At 46.2% G+C, this 23,918-nt stretch overlaps 1 protein-coding gene across 1 annotated transcript; it reads right to left on the reverse strand.

The window, feature by feature from the left end:
- Positions 1 to 707: 707 nt before the first annotated feature.
- Positions 708 to 21,504, reverse strand: LOC101175348 (protein APCDD1). The gene is made up of 5 exons (XM_004078710.4): positions 20,985 to 21,504; positions 13,690 to 13,876; positions 13,062 to 13,587; positions 3,251 to 3,572; positions 708 to 1,662 (listed from the first exon to the last, which is right to left on the reverse strand). The coding sequence occupies exons 1-5, from the start codon at positions 21,382 to 21,384 to the stop codon at positions 1,211 to 1,213; spliced, it is 1,887 nt and encodes a 628-aa protein (XP_004078758.2). The 5' UTR covers positions 21,385 to 21,504; the 3' UTR covers positions 708 to 1,210.
- Between the last annotated feature and the right edge of the window lie 2,414 nt (positions 21,505 to 23,918).

Genomic DNA, 23,918 nt, shown 5'->3' on the forward strand with positions numbered 1-23,918 from the left:
CCGTTTCACGTATGTCTAACAGATTTTTCACGCATGAACCACCGATGTATAACTTTTACATCCCTTGTGCTATCTTGTGGGGTCCAGATGACCCCCCCCTTACATTGACGTGTTCTCCCGACCATGACAAAGGTGGATAAAGGTGGAAAGATTTCATGTAATCCATGGACACCAGTGAAGATCACAAATCATTGAAGACAAAAGGTTCAGCGCACTGTCTAGTGGGTCTAGATGACCCAACTCCCAACGTTAACATTGGGAGTTGGGTCATCTGGACCCCACAAGATGGCACAAGGGGTATACATTCAAATGATGTCATTGAAGCATGAAAATCTAATGAATTACATCTAAAGAGCACAATAATCACACGGTTCATGTTCTACGTTGTTTTACGTGTTCTCTGTGTGGTTTATTCGTACTTCTCCCGTGGTTTTAACGTGATCCATTCCTGATACAGCTGTGAAAATTCACGTATGACCAATGTGCATCCGTAGGCTACAATGCGTCCAAAATGTATGCAGTGGCTGTGTGAGACGGCCTTTAGCATCAGGAACCGAGGACGAAGGTTTACGGGTCACTCGGCTTTGGAAAGAGAGCTGGACGGATTTGTGTGTTGAATCGCCTCCGAGTGTTTGAGTCAGTTTGTGGCTGACACCTGAAAGCACAGAGAAGGCGTTTAGTTGCTGACTCGTAGAAAAACCGCAGACTGTCGGCATGTGAAGCTTTTATTTTTGGCATCAGTCAAGTGGGATTGAGCTCCGGCTGTGTGGGAGAGTCCATCCAACGGTTCTGTTGACAGCAGGGAAAACCAATCGTTGGCAGGAAATGCATTTAATGGAGTCTGAGTCGGTAATGTCATGAGGAGAACATGACATGGATCTCAACAGCCACCTAGAAATGATCTCTCTGACTAGAAATCTCATTTTTACCGCAGTAAAAACCAGGAGGATCTGCACCTCACACCATTGTTCTCAGAAGGACTGCAGTGTCTTTACAGCAACTCGGATGCTTAGCTCTAGCTCCACAGGAGGTCTCTGTCCACATGGTTCTGTCCCTCAAAAGGGTGACGGTTGAACGTCCAGCAGGAGTCCGGAGTCTGTGTGGGTGGAGGTCCGTGGGGTCAGTTCCAATCTAAAGTGCAGTTCCTGCGGTGCAGCAGTTTTTGTGACATCAGTTTAAAGAAATCCTCCTAAAAACCCGACATGCAAGTCTAAGTCCACCAGGACAGCAGCCCGGCTGTGACGGTGAGGGCCAGCAGGGGGGCGCTGCAGCCGCTCTGCCATCCGGAGCCGTCGGGGCGATGCAGAAGAGAGCCGCTCGCAGCGCCATCTCTGCGCTCCGACCTCTGGCTGCTGGACGAGCACCGGACCAACGGCATCTGGTAAGAGGTGGCCCGCTTCTCCGGGCGGTCTGGGCTGGAGCCGTCACTGGGGCGCTGGCCGTTGTAGAGCAGGTAGCGTCCGTGGACGTCCTGCTCCATCCGGAAGAGCTCGTACTCGGTGTGGGGCAGCCGGATGCCCAACGCCATGCAGCCGTTGGTCAGGGTGACATCCTGCTCCACCTCGATCTGCCAGGAGCCCGGCTGGCCACACTCATTATCTTTGAAGATGTTGAGAAGGGAGGTGGTGGGCGTGTCCATGGGGGTCACCGTCATGTGGTTCACTGAAGGAGGGAAGAGGAGAGCGGATGGTTTTATTAACGTTTTCTCCCAAAGCTGCTCCTCACATGAATGTTTAGGAAATCCAAACGGCAAAAATACTAGTAAATCTCCCCCTGCAGGGTCTGAAGATGCAGAAATTCTTCTGAAACCAGATGGTCATCTGGATCTGTGATGTCACAGTCCTGACATTTTCTAAAGACCCCAGATCTTCACATTCCTATTTCAGGATTGGCTTGTTCGAACGTTAGACATGGAAATAAACGCATCTCAAAATAAACCTTAACTTTTATGTTTCTGAGCCAAACTTTGTGCTTTAATGTTGCTGATGATTGTCTAAATTGTCAAATCTTTCAATTCCTTTCATCTTTTGAGCAATGTTCCCCCAGTGGTCTTTAAATTCAGACTTTGACATTTGTAGCTAAAAACTAAAAACCAAACGTTCCTCAACAATTCACCCCTAGTTGTGGGCGGGATTGTTGGTGCACAGTGAGTCTGCCCCCTCCTCCTGGAATCTGCCTTCATTTCCCATCATTCCTTTGTTTGCACCTTCTCCTGCTAGCTTACAGCCCCTCACAACCCCAACCTAACATTAGTGGTGCAACAGAAATACCAGATCTATCCATCCGTAGAGTTTAGATCCAGATTTCAGCTCAGACCAGGAAAGCAAAGACGTTCATGGATATGTTTGTCTGCAGGTGGATGATCAGAATGGAGCACCCAGCGTATATTTTACGTCAAAAATATTCATCTTCTAATCTGTTTGTCCTTTTCGGGGTCACGGGGCTGCTGGAGCCTATCCCGGCCACTTGTGGGCAAAGGCAGGGGACGCCCTGGACAGGTCGCTAGTCTGTCGCAGGGTAGAGTGTCCGCAATCACACACGCATTCACACTCACACCTAGGGACAATTTAGGTTGACCAATTACCCTATGCAGCATGTTTTTGGACGGTGGGAGGAAGCCGGAGTCCCAAAACAGAGAACCCACACATGCACGGGGAGAACATGCAAACTCCACACAGAATGGTCCCCCCATTGATGTCCTAGTCCAGGTCCAGGTCCCCCAGCCGGGACTTGAACCGGGGACCTTCTTGCTGTGAGGCAAGAGTGCTAACCACTGCACCACTGTGCAGCCTTGTCAAAATATATATATATGATTTTTTTTTCCCCAAACAGCATTTCCTTTATCTGCTCCTGATTCACATTTATTTGAATAAAAAAAAATCCAGAAATGCAATTTTATGCTTAATTTTCTTAATCTAAGTCTTTTATCATCCAAAAAATAGTCTCAGGAACGTTTAGAAAGACCAAAACCACAGTTTTCCTTGGAGTGGGTCTTTAAATAGAAAAGCTCATTTTTCTCCTGAACTGCTGCTGTACTATCCTCTTTAGAAACACACTGCTGCTCTGCTGTTTTCTGTCCATCTGAAAATCTGTCCCTGCCTCAGTGAACAGGGATGCTGGTTCCACTTCTGAACAATGAGTACTGGTTTGTGTTGTTGGGCAGGACACCACCTGACGCCTCCATCAGGGCGGGGAAGCAGAAAGAGTCTGTTTTTGATCTAAAGGATATTCTTATGAGGCAAACTCAAACCTTTAAAGACAAAATCCGTCCCGCCTGGAACGCGGGTGGAGTGCAGCCCCCGGCTGTAGCGTCCGCGGGCGTAGAGGGTGAAGATGGGGTGTTTGCAGAGTGGGTCGGAGTAGTGGTAGTAGTAGCCCTCCCAGGTGTGGTTGTTGTCATGGAAGATGAAGTGGCGGGTGAGGAACAGGACTTCGGGCCGCATCTCGCAGCGCTGGCTCACCCACTGACCGTACAGCCCCACCGTCTGGTCGGCCCGCGGCGGCAGGACGGGAGGATGGAGCTCGTCGGAGCGGTAGATGATGCGGCAGGCGATGCAGCCGTGGTCGTGGTTCTGCGAACAGAGGGAGCGCGCGTGCGTCAACAACACATTTGCTTTAGCCTTGTGCTATCCTATGGGGTCCAGATGACCCCCCCCTTACATTGACGTGTTCTCCCTACCATGACAAAGGTGGATAAAGGTGGAAAGATTTCATGTAATCCATGGACACCAGTGAAGATCACAAATCATTGAAGAAAAAAGGTTCAGAGCACTGTCTGGTGGGTCTAGATGACCCAACTCCCAACATTGGGAGTGGGGTCATCTAGACCCACTAGACAGTGATGATGACCTTACAAGATAGCACAAGGGTTATGCAGTTTGATTCAAAGGTGTTTCACCCACAGAAATGGGAGGAAAAATGACTGCTGGAGAGAGAGAGAGAAAAAAAACGCGGCCAGAATTGTTTGATCATTGAAAAAAACACATCCAGAGGAACAGAAGCCATGATGCGGTTTCCAGCGAGCCAGGCTCTCAGAAACTCCACTCTGATGCACATTTATCACTAGATGGGAGACAAAACCTGGTCCAAAGGGGAAACTCCAGGGAAGGGAGGCAGGTTTTCATGATCCTAGGGTGGCCAAGCTTTGAGAGCTGCTCAACCCCAGCCGCAGTTTTCCCAGACTACCACACGTCTACATGAGATTAATGGCCGCTGAAACAAAAAGGAAACAAAGAAAAGAATGTAGAAGGAAAAGGCCAAAATCTGCACATCTGGCAGATGAGAGAATCCTGCAGCGAGTTCCTGATCCGTCTGAGAGGGAAAGGAGAGTCCAGCTCCCCCTTTGCTTCCAGGAGTGTCTGCAGTTTTACAGCCGTTCATGTGAGTCACCTCGTACCTCAGACGTATGTGGACACACCTGCTGCCACTGCACAGCACGGTCGTCATTGTTTAAAAGTTCAAGTTCAAGCGAAGTAAATTTGCTCTGAACAGAAAAACTCTGATTAGTTGATGCTTTTGGCGCTCCACTTCAGCAGAGAGTCCTTACATCCATGCATCTTCTCTTCCAGCTTTGTCCTGTGCAGGGTCACAGGGTTGCTGGAGCCTATCCCAGCTCCTTCAGGGAAGAGGCAGATTTGATGATGATGGCCTAATAGTCACCGGTAGTTAAAGCAGATCCTGCTACCTTGGCAGCGCCCTGCAGGAAAACTAAAAAAATCTTTTCATGATATTATAATTGTTTGAGATGCGTTTCTGTGTTTGTCTCCTCCTTTTCCTCTCAGACCTGAGCAGCGTAGAATCTCACAACATTCAGGACAAATCAAACGGCAGGCTCTTTTGGTGAGGGGAGGTCCGTCCCTGCCTGACAGGCAGAGCCATGGGCCAAAAAGCCCTTTGGGGACTCATGGTCCAGTTTATTGCTGTGAGCTCACAGTCATAACTGAGGGAACCCAGACGGGAGACCATTTTTATGACATTTCTCCTGTCTAACGTGGAGAGGCAGGGATGAAGAGGAGAAAGCTGAGCTGGAGCCACTGAAGAACTGAAACAAAAAAACCGCTCCAAATCCTTCACTTCCCCGCCTGTCAGACGAGACAAAGGGATAAAATCGTTTGAAACAACAAGGATTCAACTGCATAGTAAAACATGATACAGTTTTTAATAGATTTGAAATAATGTTGACCAAAACTGCAAAAGCGGAAAAGTGTGGTTCTCTTGTCGACAACTATGACAATTACACCGTGGTGTAGATAATCGTATGGGATCAAAGTCTCCCTGCTCTGCTCCATTCTGATGCATCCACTGTCAGACAAACAGATCCGTGAACGTCTTTGTTTTCCTCGTCTGAGCTGGAATCTGGATCTTAACTGGACGGCTGCATAACTCTGATATTGCTCACCAATTGCGTTGCCCAGCTAAAGCTTGAGGGCTGTAAGCTAGCGGGAGAGAGAGAAGATGGGAAATGAAGGTGGGCTTACTCCACACCAACAGTCGTGCCTACAAATAAAAAACCAGCATCCTTAAAAAGTAACGTTTCGTTTTTGTCACTTTACTCTGGTGGAGACACCAGAGACAAATCAGGAGAAAAGAATATCTACTGTGAAACACGGAGGAGGGTCTTTCATGGTCTGGTCTGCTGCATCTGATGCAGGGTTTCTTAAATCTGTGCAGATTCACCCAGATCTCCATATCAGGGATTTCTGAAGATTAGAGTTGTGCCTGGTGTCAGAACACTCTGTACTGATGCAGATCAGGGCCTTTCCAACCGGATCAGGACTCTTAAGTCCTGAATCCGATACGTATCCGATCTTTTCAAATGGGACCTCCGTCTGACCGGCCAGGCCGTATCCGACCCGTACGTCATCAATACGCTACAGGAGTCATAATTCTGCGTTGAAGTAGGCGGGAACTAGAACATAAACATCAACCATGGTGCACGATGCTGCTGAGACCAGTCAGTGGAAGGGAAGCGAGGTCACCGATTTGATTCATTTTTGGGGTGACAGCTCTATTCAGGCCAAACTCCAGGGCTCTTATCGCAACCGGCGATTTTTGAAAATATCTCCAGCTAAATGGCCGAGCGTGGTGTGGAACCTTCCCCGCCATGACTTTTTATTTTCCCTTTCCGACCGCGGTCAGAAGAAGCGCGGGGGAGACCTTCTCCAGGACAGAAGGCGGATCCTCCTTCGGGGTTCACTTCCCCGTTCGGACCCTCAGATTCTCCAGAGCAGGTTCATAAGGAGTCAATAGCATTTATTCTGGGGGAAGCTTTCTTTTATTACCATTCTCCTTCCTCCATAACACACAACATGAATACCTGCCCCCACTGCCCCCCTCATTCCCTACCTCGCTGCACGCGCTCTCTCTTGTCTCTTACACACAAACACACACATGCATGCGCGGCCGCAGCACATACACATCCCCATTCCACAACAGTGGGTACAGACAATCCCGGCTCCAATGCCTTCTTAAAATGAGAAGATTTTAATTGTGCTGGCTCCTTTGTGAAAATGAATTTAATAACGCAAAAAGAGCTCCACTGTTGTTGACATCTATTGTTAACGTTAGCTACTTCCACAAACGAGTGACGTCGTTCACCGTTGAGTACCGGTACTCTTCTGCGCATGCGGGTCAATTCTGGGTCACACAGGAGATCACAAAAGTTCTGATTTAATTGGAAATGTGAACGGCCTTGCAAAAAAATCGGAATTGAGCATTAAGCCCTGCAGTGTGAACGTAGCCTAAAGGCCTGTTCACACCGGGACGAATTTCGCCGGCGATTTTCGCCGACGTTTAACCCCTCGTGTCTAAACAAAGGGCACCAATGTGAGTGTGCACACCGAGGCGAAAAAACGGCAAGCGCCAAAGCGTCAAAAAAAAAAAAACGCCTCGGGTTCGTTTTTTTTTTTCGACGCGTCGCGTCGAAATGCATTCGACCAATGAGAATGGCGCTTTTGCACACGTGTCTGGAGCTTCTGAAGTTACAGTAAAACACAACTTGGGGGCGCTCAAACACAAAACTGCCTTGCTGAGCACACATACCAGCGAAGAAGATAGACGCCAAGTAGCGTCTACACTGCCGCGAAGAAATAATGACGGACATTCTAAAATATCCCCTTACCAAGTACCAGTTGGAGCTACTGATGCTTGAAATATTCATGTTTTCTTTGTTTGATTCTGACAAGCGCGTAAATACTTGCTCTCTTCTTCTGAGTGAAAGCGACTTTAAGAATCGTAAAGTTGCGCAGCGCCACCTTGTGTACAGGAGTATTTCTGTTTACATTAAGCGCCATCTAATGTCAGGGAAGGAAATTGCATGTTCGCTCGGCTCATCGTCAGCGAAAATCGCCTGGGTGTGAACACAAAAGACGTGGCGAAAAACGCTGGCGAATAACGCCTGGCGAATATTCGTCCCGGTGTGTACGGGCCTTAATTCTTAGCCAAGTCTGTGTGAAGTCTCACTAACAGTGGAAGAAACAGTTTGCCTCAAAGGTGCAAAAAACAACACTGAGTAAAGAGCGACCTAGTTTTTGTCTGAGTCAGCATTTTCTCTTTGAACTGGATTCTGCTGAACAATAATAAAACCAATCATAGGCTGAATTTTCACAAACAAAAAAAAGATTGTCATTACTTTGTTGGTTTCAGGTCTTTTCAGCTAAAAAAAAAAAAAGTCGTTAGAGTTTGGTTGGTTTTGTGAGAAAAAACTTTGTCTTCAACCACTTTATAATAATGGCGGCTGCCAGTTCTCCAGCATTTGGATGCATGAAAGTGAAAATGCAGCTGTGCTTAAACCAGGTTTGTGGCAGACATTCCCGCCACAGAACGCCTACACTGCTGGACCGACTCTACGCTGGAAGAAAATGCTTTAACGACTCCTCTGGAATTTCAGAAAAGTCAGGAAATGAGAGATACGGTCAGAACGTCTGCATCAAAAGTCCTGATGAGAGGACATGCCACTGAAGACAAAGTGCAAAGGAAGATGGTTAGATGGAGACGGAGGCAAGGAAACTCATCCGGCTCTCGTGTTTGTGGAGCTTCACTCTTTCATTTCAACAAGACGTAAAAAGCCAAAAATGACCAGCCGCACACACCACAATATGAAAGCGGACCAAACGGTTGTGCTTGATGACGCAGTTCTGCTGCTCTGCACTTGCATCACTGCTGGAGACCCACCCAGTAACCACAAAAGAACAAGGCTGGCACCGGCCAACGTTCTGGTCCGGCACCAGCTCTGGGTGCAGCACTTAAAATTAATGGATTGGATAGCCACTGTGGCAGTAAAACGTCCCAAAGAGAAGCCATTACAGCCCCGTGAGGTGATCAAACCCAACACGTTTTGAGTGGACTGCGGTCCTGTTCCAATTCTTCATGGAGAAATCTGAAATGTACTCCATGATCTCAGCTGCTGAGCGGTTAATCATCCAGAGCTACCCAGTTAACGGTTTACTTTTATGAAAACACAAATGAGACATGGAGTGCTTTAACAGCGAAAAAGAAACCGAGCAGTCTTCCATTTTTGCTTCTGATTTCATCTCACATCTTAATATTCAAGCTCAGTTCTCACTTTAGAACCCAGAACATCACTTTGTCCCAAGGTTTCTGTGAGGGAAGTGGTCAATGGAGAGTAATGTGAAGTCGTAGAACAATTCAAGAACCTTGCCGTAATCTTAGATTCAAACTTAACTTTTAAAAGAAAATATCCAATATTGTCAAATTTAACTCTGTCAAATCTTAAGTAAATAAGGTCTTCTTTGACACTGAGGCAGCAAAGGCATTCAATGATTTGTAGTTGTATAACTTATTGTTTTACTACATGGTCCCAGACAAATGAAAGCACTTTGACACCCCCCCCCCCCCCCCCCCCCCCAGTCTCTGTTTAAGAGAACCCTGAACAAAAAGTCTGCGTTATCATTACCGTGACATTCTAAGTAAGAATTGCATGATGGATTTGGAAAGTTACTAAATGTTCATGGATAAAACTTAGCTCCTATCCTAACTAACTTTGGCATATTTATGTTGAAGCAGCTGCTGATACATTGATTAATATGCACTGTCCTAATTCAAATAATTAAATAAAAGGCTGATATCCTGTTAATATCAAAAAAGGACACATGGATACTCCTCTGGTTCTACTCTGACTGAGGGCTGTCTGGACATGAAGCAACAACAAAAGCTCAGATTTGACTTCTTGCATAATTAGGAAGAAAAAAAAAGTTTTTTAAGAAGTGTGATTCAGAAAACATGACGGTCTGGTTTATGTGTTTCACTCGGATCCTCTTTTGATCTATTATCAAAACGGTCCCGGTCGTCTTTTCATGATGACGCCGTTTTTATCCAAAATAAAAAAAAAAACTGTGACGTTTTTCTAGGACAGTGTCTGCAGAGCAGCAGGAGTTCACATGAAATTTACCGCTGAGAAGTGGGCGAAACCCACCCCCCTCTTCCCATCATCCCTTTGTTTACAGTCTCCCCCGCTAGCTTAATGCCCCTCAAAATCCCAACTCAACATTAGCGGTGCAACAAAAATGGAGAGCAATATCGTTTAGATTCAGATTCCAGCCCAAATGCGAAAAACAAGGATGTTCACAGATCCATTTGTCTGCGGGTGGAAGCATCCGGATGGGGCGGAGCAGGGAGCCTGTGGCCCCGCCCAGATCCTCTACATCACAAAAAATATCTTCTCTATTTTTTATCTGCTCCCTATTCAAAATGATTTGAATAAAGAAATATTCGAGTTTTATTTTCTTTACAAACGTCCTCCATCATGAGAAAAAACACCAAAAACACCATTTTCATCTAAGTTGTTTTTTTAAGTAATTTAAAATTAGGGAGCAAAATTTTTATAGATAGAATGTATAGAATAAATATAAAACTACACTGACCAAAAATATAAATGCAACACTTTTGTTATTGCTCCTATTTTTTATGGTATGAACTCAAAGATGTGAAACATTTTCCACATACACAAAATAACCAGTTCTCTAAAATATTGGTCAAAAATCTGTCTAAATCTGTGATAGTGAGCACTTCTCCTTTGCCAAGACAATCCATCCCACCTTGCAGGTGTGCCATATGAAGATGCTGATGAGACAGCATGATTATTGCACAAGTCGGTTACGACGACGAACTGGAGTGAAGTTGAGACCTCGATGAGGACGACGAGCATGCAGATGAGCTTCCGAGACGGTTTCTGACAGTTTGTGCACAGATTCTGTGGTTATGCAAACCGATTGTTTCAGCAGCTGTCCGAGTGGCTGGTCTCAGACGATCTTGGAGGTGGACATGCTGGATGTGGAGGTCTTGGGCTGGTGTGGTTACACGTGGTCTGCGGTTGTGAGGCCGGTTGGATGTGCTGCCAAATTCTCGGAAACGCCTTTGGAGACAGCTTATGGGGGAGAAATGGACATTCAATTCCCTAGCAACAGCTCTGGTGGACATTCCTGCTATCAGCATGCCAATTGCACGCTCCCTCAAAACTTGCGACATCTGTGGCATTGTGCTGTGTGATACAACTGAAGATTTCAGAGTGGCCTTTTTTTTGTGGCCAGTCTAAGGCACACCTGTGCAATAATCATGCTGTCTAATCAGCATCTTGATATGGCACACCTGCGAGGTGGGATGAATTGGTTATTTTGTGTATGTGGAAAATGTTTCCCATCTTTGAGTTCATACCATAAAAAATGGGAGCAATAACAAAAGTGTTGCGTTTATACTTTTGGTCAGTGTAAGTAGATTAAACAAAGGAACATGTCAAATAAAACAGATGGAGTTTAAGTAGAAATCCTACTTAAGGGTCGCCATGCACCGCCTGAGTGGTACAGGTCTTTATTTCCTTGCTACAGTTCAACTGAGGTACCCTTGAGCAAGGGTGCTGACCCTCTGCCTGGTCACCACAGGTGAACAAGCAGTGTGTTTTATTCAAGACAGTTTACTGAAGTGGTCTTAGTAAAGGGTGAAATAAAAACACATTTTATAATTGATATTCAAAATCAGGCTGCATGGTGGTGCAGTGGTCAGCCCTCTCACCAGGATGCAGCGGGATGCTGTGGAAAGCTTTGGGACGCTGCGGGATACTGCGGGATGCTTTGGGATGCTGCAGGATGCTGCGGGATGCTGCAGGATGCTGCGGGATTCTTTGGGATGCTGCAGGATGCTGCGGGATGCAGTGAAATGCTTTGGGAAATTGGGATATGCTGCGGGATGCTGCGGGAGGCTGTGAAACGTTGGGGGATGCTGCGGGATGCTGTGGAAAGCTGAGCGATGCTGTGGGATGCTTTGGGATGCTGCAAGATGCTGCTGGATGCTGTGAAATGCTTTGGGATATTGGGAGATGCTGCAAAATGCTGTGGGATACTGCAAAATGCTGTGGGATGCTGCAAAATGCTGCGGGATGCTGCGGGATGCTGCGAAATGCTGCGGGATGCTGCGAAATGCTGCGGGATGCTGCGGGATGCTACGGGATGCTGTGAAATGCTGCGGGATGCTGTGGGATGCTGCGGGACGCTGCGGGATGCTGCGGGACCCTGGGGGATGATTCGGGATGCTGCGGGATGCTACGGGATGCTGCGAAATGCTGCGGGATGCTGTGAGATGCTGCGGGACGCTGCGGGATGCTGCGGGACCCTGGGGGATGATTCGGGATGCTGCGAAATGCTGCGGAATGCTGGGAGATGGTACGAAATGCTGTGGGATGCTGCGGGATGCTGCGGGATGCTGCGGGATTCTGTGGGATGCTGCGGGACGCTGCGGGATGCTGCGATATGCTGCGGGATGCTGCGGGATGCTGCGAAATGCTGCGGAATGCTGGGGGATGGTACGAAATGCTGCGGGATGCTGTGGGACGCTGCGGGACGCTGCGGGATGCTGCGATATGCTGCGGGATGCTGCGGGATGCTGCGAAATGCTGCGGAATGCTGGGGGATGGTACGAAATGCTGTGGGATGCTGCGGGATGCTGTCGTTTAACAGTCTGCAGTTTCAGGTTTCCTTTAGAGAAAATGTTTAGCGTGGACGTTTCTCAGGTTCCTTTCATTGCAGATTCTTGTTCCCATGTGGATCAAACGACACTTTTGGTCATTCCTGCAGTGTAAATAATCTGGGATCAGGTCTGGATTAGCAGAGTATTCTGAGGGTCGGTTGTTGTGGGTGTGTGGGGGGTCTTTGGGGTGAGGAGGGTCAGCGCTGTGGGAGTGGAGTGCAGCTCCTCTGTGGCTGAACAAACGCTGCGCGAACACATGAGGGCCAGAGCTACAGCTCAGCAGGACGCCGCCGACCGCCATCCACCCTGAGCCGTCTGCAGTGGGACCGGTGGCAGCAAGTCCACGCCAGCCTCCACGCCAGGAGGAGCTCGGTCAAAAGAAGACATCAGAGCACTTCCCATCCGATTGTTGGCATTAGTTTCTGCTCAGGTAAATTAGTGTTTTTAATAACACAAAGACTTTTTTCTTTTATTTTGCTTTAAAATCGTTTGGAAAAAGGAGCAGCAGCCCCGAGGCCACAGCTTTGATCCTGGCAGCTGCTTTTAGTGGGTCAGGCTAACCATATAGTATAAAGAGTTTGTCTTGAGTGTCAACAGGAGCATTTTGTGACTTTTATGTGCAATTATTAAACAGAAAAGCAGTATTTTTTCTTTAATCAACACATTTAGTATAGATTTAGAACTATGTATTCCATTAACCAACCTGAAAGAAAAAAATCTCAGCATTCACACCTTTGGGAATGTTTGATCAATCTTCCATCTGGGAAAAACCCTCCTGGCTATAGTTTTACTCCAATTTATGTTTTAGGATCTTTATGTGGCTCTGAAAGTATTTCCACAAAAAAAGCTGCTTTTATCAGTTTAGGACAGTCAGATTAATGAACAAATATTTGAAACATTTTCCCTTTAAAATCTTGATCAAAATCAATCTTCTTTTCTTACTGTATTAAAATCTTCCTCACAGCAAAAACGCCATGCAGAAAAGAGAAAATCTGCTGGATTTACATGGAAAGGCCTGCGGACTGAAGCTTCTGCAGGCCTAAAAAGATCCGGAAAGGAACATGAAAAAGCGGGGAAGGACAAACCTTGGCGTTCTGTAAAGGCGTCTGATAGCTGGACGGTTTGTAGTAGAGCCTCTGCGAGGGGTCCGTGTGGATGTCCCCCAGAAAAAGCTCCTCCACCAGGTGGTCCAGGTTGTGGTGCAGGTAGTGCTTCTCCACCCTCAGAAGCTGCAGCTCATGCATGGCAAAGTTCAGCTCTTTGGAGCAGTCGTAGCTCCCCTCCTCGCTCGACAGCTTGTATAGGACATTGGGCTCCCAGGGGCCCCTCACAGCCGCTGTGCAGCTGCGGTTGAGCTTTTGGCTCAGCTCTTTGGCCACAGAGGCCGTGTGACACACTATCTGGACTTGGTGGAGGTGGTACTCTGCCTCTGTGGCCCCGTGGATGATCCAGGAGGCTTGGCGTAGGCGCAGCCGGCCGTGGATCAGCAGCGTGTAGGCGGGTCTGGTGCAGTGGTTGTCTTCGTAGTAGAACTGCTGAGCGGTGAAGGTGTTGTTGGGGTCAAACCTGTAGGAGCGGGTCAGGAACTCCGGCCCGGGTCTCACCTCACAGCTGCAACACGAAAACGGAGATGATGAAAAAAGACAACCTGTCAATCGTTTTCAGCAGCTGCCTTCACTGACACAGAGAAAGTGTTGGAAATAAGGAGCAAACCTCATGGACACCCAGTGACCCTCAACGATGGGGGGCATCTGAACCGTGATTTTAGCTCCGTTGTGAAGGTGCTTCAGCATGTGCTGGCACTGAGAGTCGTTCATGGATCCACCGAAGCTTTTCTCCAGCGAATGGCGGCTGGGGTGTCCGTCAGGGTAATGAAGAGAGGAGGAGCCTTGAGCCCAAACTGAGGGAAAAGAGCACAACAGGAAAATGGATGCTGTCAGAAATAAGGAGGCACAGAATTGTTTCAAATTTTTCCAGTTGAGAGTTTAGTTTAATTACTCAAACGGAACAATTTAGAGCTGAACCGGTAATTGTCAAAGACGTTTATTTCACATTTAAATAAATGAAACACGCTTACAGCTGTGTTTTAGAGCACAACACAAGCAACGAGTTAGTCTGTTTCTAATGAACTGGGGTGTTTTAGTATAAGTTAAACTCCTGATATGAGCTATTTTCTGGAATAAAGTTTATTATTTGATGATTGCATTCATGTTTGCAGCCTGCAGCAGACACTATACTTGACGTATTACCAAACTCACAACGCTTGAACAGACAGCCGGAGAGATGTGTAGTCTTCTGTCTTCCTTGAAACCCACAAAACAAAAAGCCCTGGAAACAACTTCCAGGGATAAAAAATCGGAAATGAAAGCATCTTCAGCGCTTTAATCTGAAAGACAGCCCAAGGCTCACATTCCAGTCAGGATTTACTCCATGAAACATTTTAATAAAATCAGACTCCACCTAGAATTCCTGCTATCAGATCTGGTCTGCCTTTAATGCACATTAATGCAGCTGCATCATGATTGATTTGCAGATAATACCAGAAGAAGAACCAAACATGTGAATAAATGAAGCAACAGAGTTTCAGGCAAAACCTCCATCTCTTTGTATGTTTGTCTAAGCACGTGTATAATTCACGTCAAAGCATCTACTCCCAAAGTGAGGGAATCTCAAAGCAAATAACCATCAAAGCCAACAATCCACATCACTTCAAAAAGCCCAGATTGACTAATCTGTGCATGGATGGACTAAAAAGTGACCAACAGAGGATATAGAAGGGTTTCTTTGTCGTGAGTAAGCCCACAGTGGAGAGGAAGGAACCTCCAGCAGAACCAGACTCAGTCCATCTGATGTGGGCATCATGCTGTTTTTAAAATCCTTTTTTCTACGACATCTATGGCTTTGTGCTGCACTTCAGTCTTTGAACCTGAGCTGAGGATGCACTTCCCTGTCCTCAAACCCAGCAGGGACCACTTTCTCTAACGGTCTGTGGAGCAGCAGGGAGACAGAAAAAACCAAGAGGTGCTCCTCTGCCGAAGATCGCCCTCTTCTCTTGGGTTTAGCCGTGACGCTGATGCTGCAGAAAGCAGCTGTAAGCAGCAGGTCCTGAGAGAGCTGTGCTTGTTTACTTGGGTGTGGAAGGAGCAGTTTCTCCAAAACGAGATGTTTCCAAACTATTGGACGAGAACATCAAAAGACTCATCAAACATGATCTTATCCTGAAAAGCTGCGGATTGCAAACAGAGCAGTCAGTTCCACCATCACAACAGAAACATGGTTGCTTCTAGAAACACAGAAAATCCAGGAGAATCTGGACATTGTTGTTGTAATTAGAAATTAATTGAATAAAGAGCATAAATGAACAAATATTTTCCCTTGAAGCCAAAGTTTTCTGTTGTGGGAATGTTGAGTCCAGTCAGAGACAGTTTAGTCAGAAGTTGTCTTTTTTTTAATCCGGTAAAAATCCCTATAAACTGAGGTCAAACCAAACTAAAAATCCTCATCACCCTTTGAGATGGCAAATTTATTAAAAACGGATTCGAGTCTGTCATGAAACTCCTTTGGAAAAAAAAATGGCGCCCGCTCATGGGGTTGCTCGCCTTCACCCAATAGTGGCCGGGACAGGCTCCGGAAACCCCGTGAACCCAAAAGGGTCAAGAAAATGGATGGAAAGCCCGGGTGAAGAGGGCTCCCCCCGTTTGTGCCCATCCGCCTGCTCTTCCCCGCTCCCACCCTAACATATCGTGCACACAGGCACATGGGGCTCCAGGAACTGGATGGGTGAGATGTGATGGCGGGGTTCACCAGTGGTGACTCTTTTTGGGGTCACGTCGGCGCCCGGCCTCCATTCCACTTTTACACGCATGTTGGACACCTTGATTCATCTAGGGCCTTGTGGGGATGGTCTGGTGGAGGGGGGCATGGAGAAACATCCGTTCTCATCTCACCGTTCCAACACCCCAATTTTAACTCTCACTTTAGACACACACTTCTGCATGTTGGCACCACACATACACTGCACACCCACACCACAATACATAGGTGGGATCGGGGAGGGGTGACCGGTCTTCACCCGCCTGGGTCCTCTCAGGGCGGCCTGTTGGGTGGGGCAGTGGCTGGGGGTCAGTCGGCCGGTGGTTACCGTGTGGTGATGGGGGGCGGGCGGGGGGAAACCAGAAGAATGTGAGAGTGCATGGGTGGGGATAGGACTGCAGGGCTACATCGCCGGGGGCCCGCTGGGACTCACCCTCCTTTTTGCAGAGTGGGGAGGGCATCGGGGGCAGATATGGGAGGAGGGGTTGTACAGGGTAGTGTAGTGTGAAGGGGCGCCTGGGCACCTGGGCCTGCTCTGGCCTGTGGTGGCGAGATTCCGGCAGGGTGGTGGGCGGCTCCTGGGCCCTCTGGGTCCTGTCTCCATCCTTGGCCCACGTCTGTGTCCGGCGCCCGGTGGCCCCAGTGGCTGCCGCCCGGTACGGCAGAGCTTTGAAGACTCACTCCAGTGAAAATGGTGTTTTCAGTGTTTTTAACATGTTCTTGTGTCATTTTTCTGATAATGGAGGAGGTGTGTAAAGAAAAATTAAGATTAAAATTGAATTTCTGCTAATTTCTTTATTCAAATGGTTGTGAATTAGGAGCAGGTGAAAAACTGCTCATATTTTGTATAAAAACAACAAGCTCCCTGCTCTGCTCCATTCTGATCATCCACTGTCAGACAAACAGATTCATGAAGGTCTTCGTTTTCCACGTCTGAGCTGGAATCTGGATCTAAACTGGACAGCAATATCGGTCACCATTTTTGTTGCACTGGTAGTGTTAGGCTGGGGGTGTGAGGGGCTGTAAGCTAGCAGGAAAGAGTGTAAAGGATGATGGGACATGGGGATGGGCTTACCCTGCAGCAAAAGTTCCGCCTACAACTTAGACAACAATTTCTAATGAGCTCAGGCTACTTAGCAGAAACTATGTCCTAGAAAACCACAGAGATTTTGATGGCTTCATCAGAATGAGAAGTATATTTCTGCATTCAAAGTAAGGCTTAAAACATTCCTCTTTGGACAGGCTTATTGTCAGACTAGCTAGTGTTCAGAGAATATTTACCTTAATGTTAATGTGTTTAAATTAAACTTAACAACACCAATAAAGTTGTTAGTAGGCTGCTAGATGTTTGAAGCGGTAAATTATGGTGCACTGGGGTTCTGTCCTCTTTCCTCATCTACTTCTACTCTCCTTCTCTCCTCTATTCTTCATCATTATTTATCATTTAGTTCTCCATTACGGAGCCCGTGTCATGACATGGAAAAAATAAAATATATGTAGTTCCCACAAATTAATATTCCGTTCCCACGAACCTGACCGTGTACCTCGTCTCTGGCTCGCCTCTACTACTGCTCCTACACCTGGCTGTGGATCCCGTCTCCGGCTCGTCTCGCGCCCCCAGCCGTCCCCCAACTTCATCTGGATGACGATCATTTGCTGGACTTTAAATATGTAGTTGTAGGGTAAGATAAGTTAATTCTTCTCTAAGAGTTCTGGTACATCGCCTGTCTGTCCTGGGGGAGGATCCCTCCTTCATGTTGACACCCCTGAGGTTTCTTCGTTTTTTCCAGATTCCATTTTTTTTTTAGGAGTTTTCCCTTACAGAGAAGGGGGTTCTAAGGACAGGGATGCCAGTTTGGTTTAGTTATAGTATTATCCTATTGAATTCTATGTATTTATGATCCTTTTTGATTGTATGTTTACCTTACAGTTACCGGTACGAAGCCCACTGTTGTGAATTTGGGCTATACAGATAAAATTGAATTGAATTGAATTGAATTGAATCACTGGGAACGCTTTAAAAACAGATCAGAAGATGATGGGAGTGGGATTTTAACACCTTTTTTTTACTTTAAAGCTGCAGTAACAGGACTGAAACTACTCCATACCACAATAGAATTTTGCATGTTATCCTTAAAATATAATTGCTTTTCAGCAACAGACTGAACAGGTACCCCAGTACCCCCCACACCCACACACTAACCCCTAAAAAAATCCCAAGTTCTGGGTTATGCTGTGCTTCCACACAGTGCCGGTCCATCCCAGACCCCTCTGAGCCCAGAGAAGCTGAAGGAAAGGAGGGGCCCTCCGTTTTTTTTGGCTGAATGTGTAAAGGTAACCCTGTGTTGTACTTTCTGACAAAGACAAGCATAACATTCTATACAGTTAGTTCACAGCACTGTATGTTTGGATATTGTTTGTATCATCAAAAACATTCTCGTTCACAGCCCTCTTAGCGTGTTTAGTTTCATGGTTTCAATCCTCTATTGATGATTTATATTATAAAATCATAAATATTTAGAATATCGTCATGTTTAGGGTATTTGTGGTGTGCTTGTCTTTACTCTGAGCTTTAAAAAACGGGTTTTCCTTGAGTCTTGATTTAGAATCACACCGGAAAATGTTTGTCTTTGTGTAAAATACTTGGGATCAAAAAAGAAACATAAGTTTAAACGTCCACATTGTGCAGAATGACATGCTATTGGTGGTGGTCAGAGTCTGGAGCAGATCAAACTTTAGCAGATATTCCTTCTAAGCACATTTTCCTTTTAACCCTTGTGCTATCTTAGTATCTTAGTATTTCTGCTGGTTTCTATTTCTCCTGAAGCTGTTTTTTCTACATTTATAAAGTTTAAAACAAACAAACAAGTGAAGGCCTTTTTAACCATTGTGCTATCTTAGATGACCCCACCCTTCCATTGACGTGTTCTCCCTACCATGACAAAGGTGGATAAAGGTGGAAAGATTTCATGTAATCCATGGACACCAGTGAGGATCACAAATTATTGAAGAAAAAAGGTTCAGAGCACTGTCTAGTGGGTCTAGATGACCCAACTCCCAATGTTAAAGTGACTATAGCACAAGGGTTACAGCCAACTCAATGGAAAATGGGCTTTTAGGAAATGAAGGAGGGAATGATTAGGGGAGTGTGTGTCCTTTTCTGCAGGGTCTTCCATCATCCCTGCTGCCGCTCCTTTAAACAGTGATGATTGAGCATCAGACCTTCATTTCTTTTACAGCACCTCCCTCCCTCACGGAGGCCATCATCATAACAATTCTGTCTCAGCCCAAGAACAAAACTCCCAGAGTCCTAAGCCACAGAGAACATTTCCAGTTGGCCGCATCCTGACGGTGATGTAACGGCAGAGAGACTCTGCATGGCTGAGAGGAAAAGACAAAGGAGGCCTCTATGTAACGTCTCCGTTTGAGTTTGTTCCACCACAGACAGGGTGGAGGGAGGGGCCCGTCTTATCAAACACCACCCTGCCAAACAGAGCTATCACTTTTTCCCTAATTCAGATTGAACCCCGATCAATATTGAGCCTGCTGCTGATGCTGAAATATGCATAAATGATGGAATTTCAGGAGAAAATACTGACATCTACTCCTTCATGTGACGCTGCTTCTCATTTGTCGATCAAAAAACACCAAGAAAGGCGCTAAGAATTCATGAAAAAGACCTTTAACTGCAGTGAAAGGGGTTTACTGCAGCTGATTGGCTGGAGTTAAAACAATAAAAGTCTTAACTGTCACACTATAGCAGTTTTCTGGAGGGTTCGCCCCTCTTCTCTGGCCTCTCTGTAAAAAACATTTTTACCCTTAAAGTTTAGCAAAAGAAAACCAAAACTGACTGGACTAACAAGAAAACGGTTAGGTCTGGTTCCGTTTAGGACTGCTCAGGAAAACAAAAGCCTTGAAGTGGAGCGTGACATCAGAACGGGTTCTCAGATCTCCAAGGTCGCACATCTCAACAGGATCCAACACGGAAGTGTTTCCATCCTGAGACGAGAAACGCTCATCATCCAACTGTTGCTCTATCTCACATTCCACATTTCACCGCTGGATCCAGCTGACCCAAATGTCCTCGCCAAATCTCTTCTTTCTGTTTCCTTTTTGTACTTTTCAAGCTGAAGTATTTCAATCACATTTCTGAGCAGTTCAGTAAAAAATACTCCTGCATTTCATAAACATTCATGAATGAGAATGTGTTTGCCAAAGCCTGAGCAAAGGAATATCAACATTTTTAATGTAATGTACAAAATTTGTTTTTTTAAAGGTTGCTGCCCATATTTTCACGACAATTTTGTTACAGCTGTTGTGAGGGATCACTGTAATAATACAGACAATAAATAGATTCAACTGTTAGGGTTTTTTTTAACACCAAAAATAATTTAGTTCTGCTTTCTTTCTGATGTATTTTTGTCCTCATGCGGTCAGTAAAATATTTCTTAACGTTTTGAAAATCTGCAGCCTTCCAAAGGTTTGGCTCAAATTCCTGGATGATCCGTCTTTTCCAGCGAGCTCATTGTTCCCAAACATTTCAAAGAAGAAAAGGTCAAACTCATTCAGGCTGACCGCATGCAGCGTGTTTATCCTTTGGTGGGTTTACTGCCTCTGTTTTGAACTTTATTTTCTTGGAAAGCTCTGCACTTTCCTCCCATGCATAGCACAGTTACAGCAGCACAATTGAACTCTTAAATGATCCACTTCAACATACTGAAGGATAAGTGGAGTCCAAAGCATCCATTTCATCTCAACCCGCTCATTTGAAGTTGCTGCCAAATGTTGCCTCCTATCTGTCACTGGCAGCAGATGGATTGGGTCAACTGCACTCCCATAATCCTCTGCTGCTCAGCAGGGTTTTCATCAGGAGTGGATCTTTAAAGTGGCTCTTAAGTCTCAGAGGGCTTTCATCTGCAGACCAGCCTTAGGGAGCTCTCTGTGACTTCTGCCCTCCAGTTATGTGTTACCACAGGAAAAAAAATCATCTGTTATTGTTAACTGACATGAATCAGGTGTGAGGGGAAGTGATAAAGGTCCTCTACCTGGAATATGATCACCATCTTCATCATGTAAATATGTTCTGATATTTAGCATTTAATAAAACTTTAGAATTTCAGGTCATTGGAGGCAAACCCCTCTCTTTATCATCTAGTTTGAAACTTGCGCACCTGTGCGCAGAAACCCTCACTTACCCAAAAACGCAACAAGCAGCGCAGCAGGTAACGGTGCCATTCTGGATTCCAGAGCCGACCTCCAACAAGTTCCCGTTTCTCTAGTTAATTCCACGGAAATCCCGGCATTCTTTAATCCGGAGTGTGGGGCGAACCCTCCAGGAAAAGCCGCGCATCGTGAAGGAAACTCCGCTGGAACTGAGGGCTTCGGGGTGCCAACGGCACTGTGACGGGACTGTGACGCGCCTCTGCGGTGTCCGCTGCGCCTCAGAGGAGCGCCTCGGATCACACCCAAAGTCTGCTGAGATCTCCCCGCCCAGGCTGAGACTTTCTGGGCGTGGAGAGCGCTAAAGTCCCCCCTTTCATGTTTCATCTGAGCAGGATTTGTTTCAGAGGCTCGACAGTCTGTGGATGAGATCATAGCAGTTCTGATGGGGCATCAGCAGCAGGACATCTCGTTTAAAAGTGGTTTAGTGTCCGCTGTTACATTTAATTCTTTTAAAAAAAACATTTGGGAAGACTTTGCAGTAAAACTGCTGTGGGGTCAAACAGTAAAGACTTCAGTAAAACACACCAAGCATTTGTTCTCTCCATCCTCCTTATTATTCCTCACATATTTTCCGCCTTAAATGATACCCCTTCACCTGCAGAGCTGCTCAGGCTTCTTCTCCTCAACATCTGTTGTGTGTTTGACAAAAACCTTGGCAACCTTGACTTTACAGCTCTCCCTTTAAATTTGTGTTCCCTGCTTTTGTCTCTGACTTTTGGGCCTGAGGGCATCATCCATCTCCTTCTCGTTTGCTCACTTGTATGAGTCTGAAACAAATCCATCTCTTTTAGACTGCTGTAGTTCAGAAGAAACACTTGACTTTATTGCATTTCTGATTCAGTGATTACTCACAGGGATTTACTGGGTTTCTCCAAGTAACTTAAAAATGATTTTGATGGGGAATTTAGAATTTAGATTATTACAGCTGCTTTAAACAAGTTCCAGCCCAAACCCCTAACAACCCCTATAGAAGTACTAACAAAGTCAGAACTCTTGTTCTCACAACTGACAATGTTGTTCACCTTTCAGCATATCCCTTCAGGACTCGCCACAGCAAATCATCTTCCTCTAATTCCCACAGGTGGTTTGGCAGATATTTTTTACACCAGATGCCTTTCTTGACACAACCCTACATTTATCCAGGCTGGGGACCAGCACAGGGAGGCCCTGACTTAGGGTCCCTTTTTTGCAACATAGTTAGGCAGTAGAGTGAAGGGTCTTGCAAGGACCCACACTGGATGAAGCTCATAACACCACTGGGAATCGGTATCATGCGGTAGTCACATCATTATTTCTTTCAGACAGGAAAAAACTAAATGTCATGTCTGAGCTAATCTGGAAGTAATTACATATATGTACAGTACACACACAGATAGATAGATAGATAGATAGATAGATAGATAGATAGATAGATAGATAGATAGATAGATAGATAGATAGATAGATAGATAGATAGATAGATAGATAGATAGATAGATAGATAGATAGATAGTAACTATTCACAAAGTTACACACAAATGAAAAGAAAAAATATTCCAAATCCATTACATTACATGATTTGTGCAAAATAATTTGTCAAGTCCATCCATCCATCTTTCTCGCTGCCCCTGGGACCGGGGGCAGCAGTCTAAGCAAAGATGCCCAGACTTCCCTCTCCCCGGCCACTTCCTCCATCCCCTCTTAGGGGGACCCCGCGGCATTCCCAGGCCCGGAGACACAGTCTCTCCAACGTGTCCTGGGTCTTCGCCGGGGCCTCCGCCCAGTGGGACATGCCCGGAACACCTCTCTAGGGAGGAGTCCAGGAGACATCCGGACTAGATGCCCGAGCCACCTCAACTGACTCCTCTGGATGTGGAGGAGAAACTGTTCTACTCTGAGCTCCCCGCGGGTGACCGAGCTTCTCACCCTATCTCTAAGGGAGCACCCAGCCACCCTACAGAGGAAGCTCATTTCAGTCGCTTGTGTTCAGGACCTCGTTCTTTCGGTCATGACCCAGAGCTCATGACCATAGGTGAGTGTTGGAACGAAGATCGACCGGTAAATTGAGAGCTTTGCTTTCTGCCTCAGCTCTCTTCACCAAAACGGACCGATACAGCGACCGCATAACTATGGAGCTGCTCCGCCTGTCAATCTCACGCTCTGGTCTTCCCTCACTCGTGAACAAAACCCCCAGATATTTAAACTCCTCCACCTGGGGCAGGGACACTCCACTCCCACAATTCCTCCAGCACCCTAAGAGGGTGTAGAGCTGGTCCACTGTTCCAGGACCAGGACGAAAACCACACTGTTGTTCCTGGATCTGAGGTTTGATGCGATGCGATTGGTGCTATATTTGTCAAGTCAGAAAGATCAAACAGAATAAATTAATTGGATAAAGATTAGACATCATCTTTCTTCTTATGCATAAGCATCCTGTGCATTCATATCCTTAGGCTGTTCATATGCACATATTATGCAGATGACACTGTCATCCACATGCCCACAGATACACCATCACGCCTGTCATAATGCACCTCCTTCCGTGGGGACCTGGGCAGTCAGAATCATAGCAATGTGCCCACTGGACCAATAGTCCCTGGGGGGTATTCCAGAAAGCACGTTTAAACTACCCTGACTTTAACCCTGAACTCTGGCTGAAGTCCGCCTGAACTTGCTTACTAAATGCTTACTCTGGAATATTCAGTTCCAAAAGACCGGATATGAGTTTGCGTAATTACACTTGACTTGGTAACTTTAGGTTAATGCGCGTGCACAGCAGGTACATAAAGACATTCTCAATTTCCGGAGTCACCATGGAAACAAGTGGAGAAAAAAGAGAGCGCTATATTTTAGCGAGACGGAGTCTGAGATTTTAATGGCAGCGTATGGAGATTATACGTCCATCAAAAAAGTAATGCGGCTGTATC

Source organism: Oryzias latipes, chromosome 17 (genome assembly GCF_053564925.1).
Source record: "Oryzias latipes strain Hd-rR chromosome 17, Olatipes_Hd-rR_3.1".
Classification (NCBI taxonomy): Eukaryota; Metazoa; Chordata; class Actinopteri; order Beloniformes; family Adrianichthyidae; genus Oryzias; species Oryzias latipes.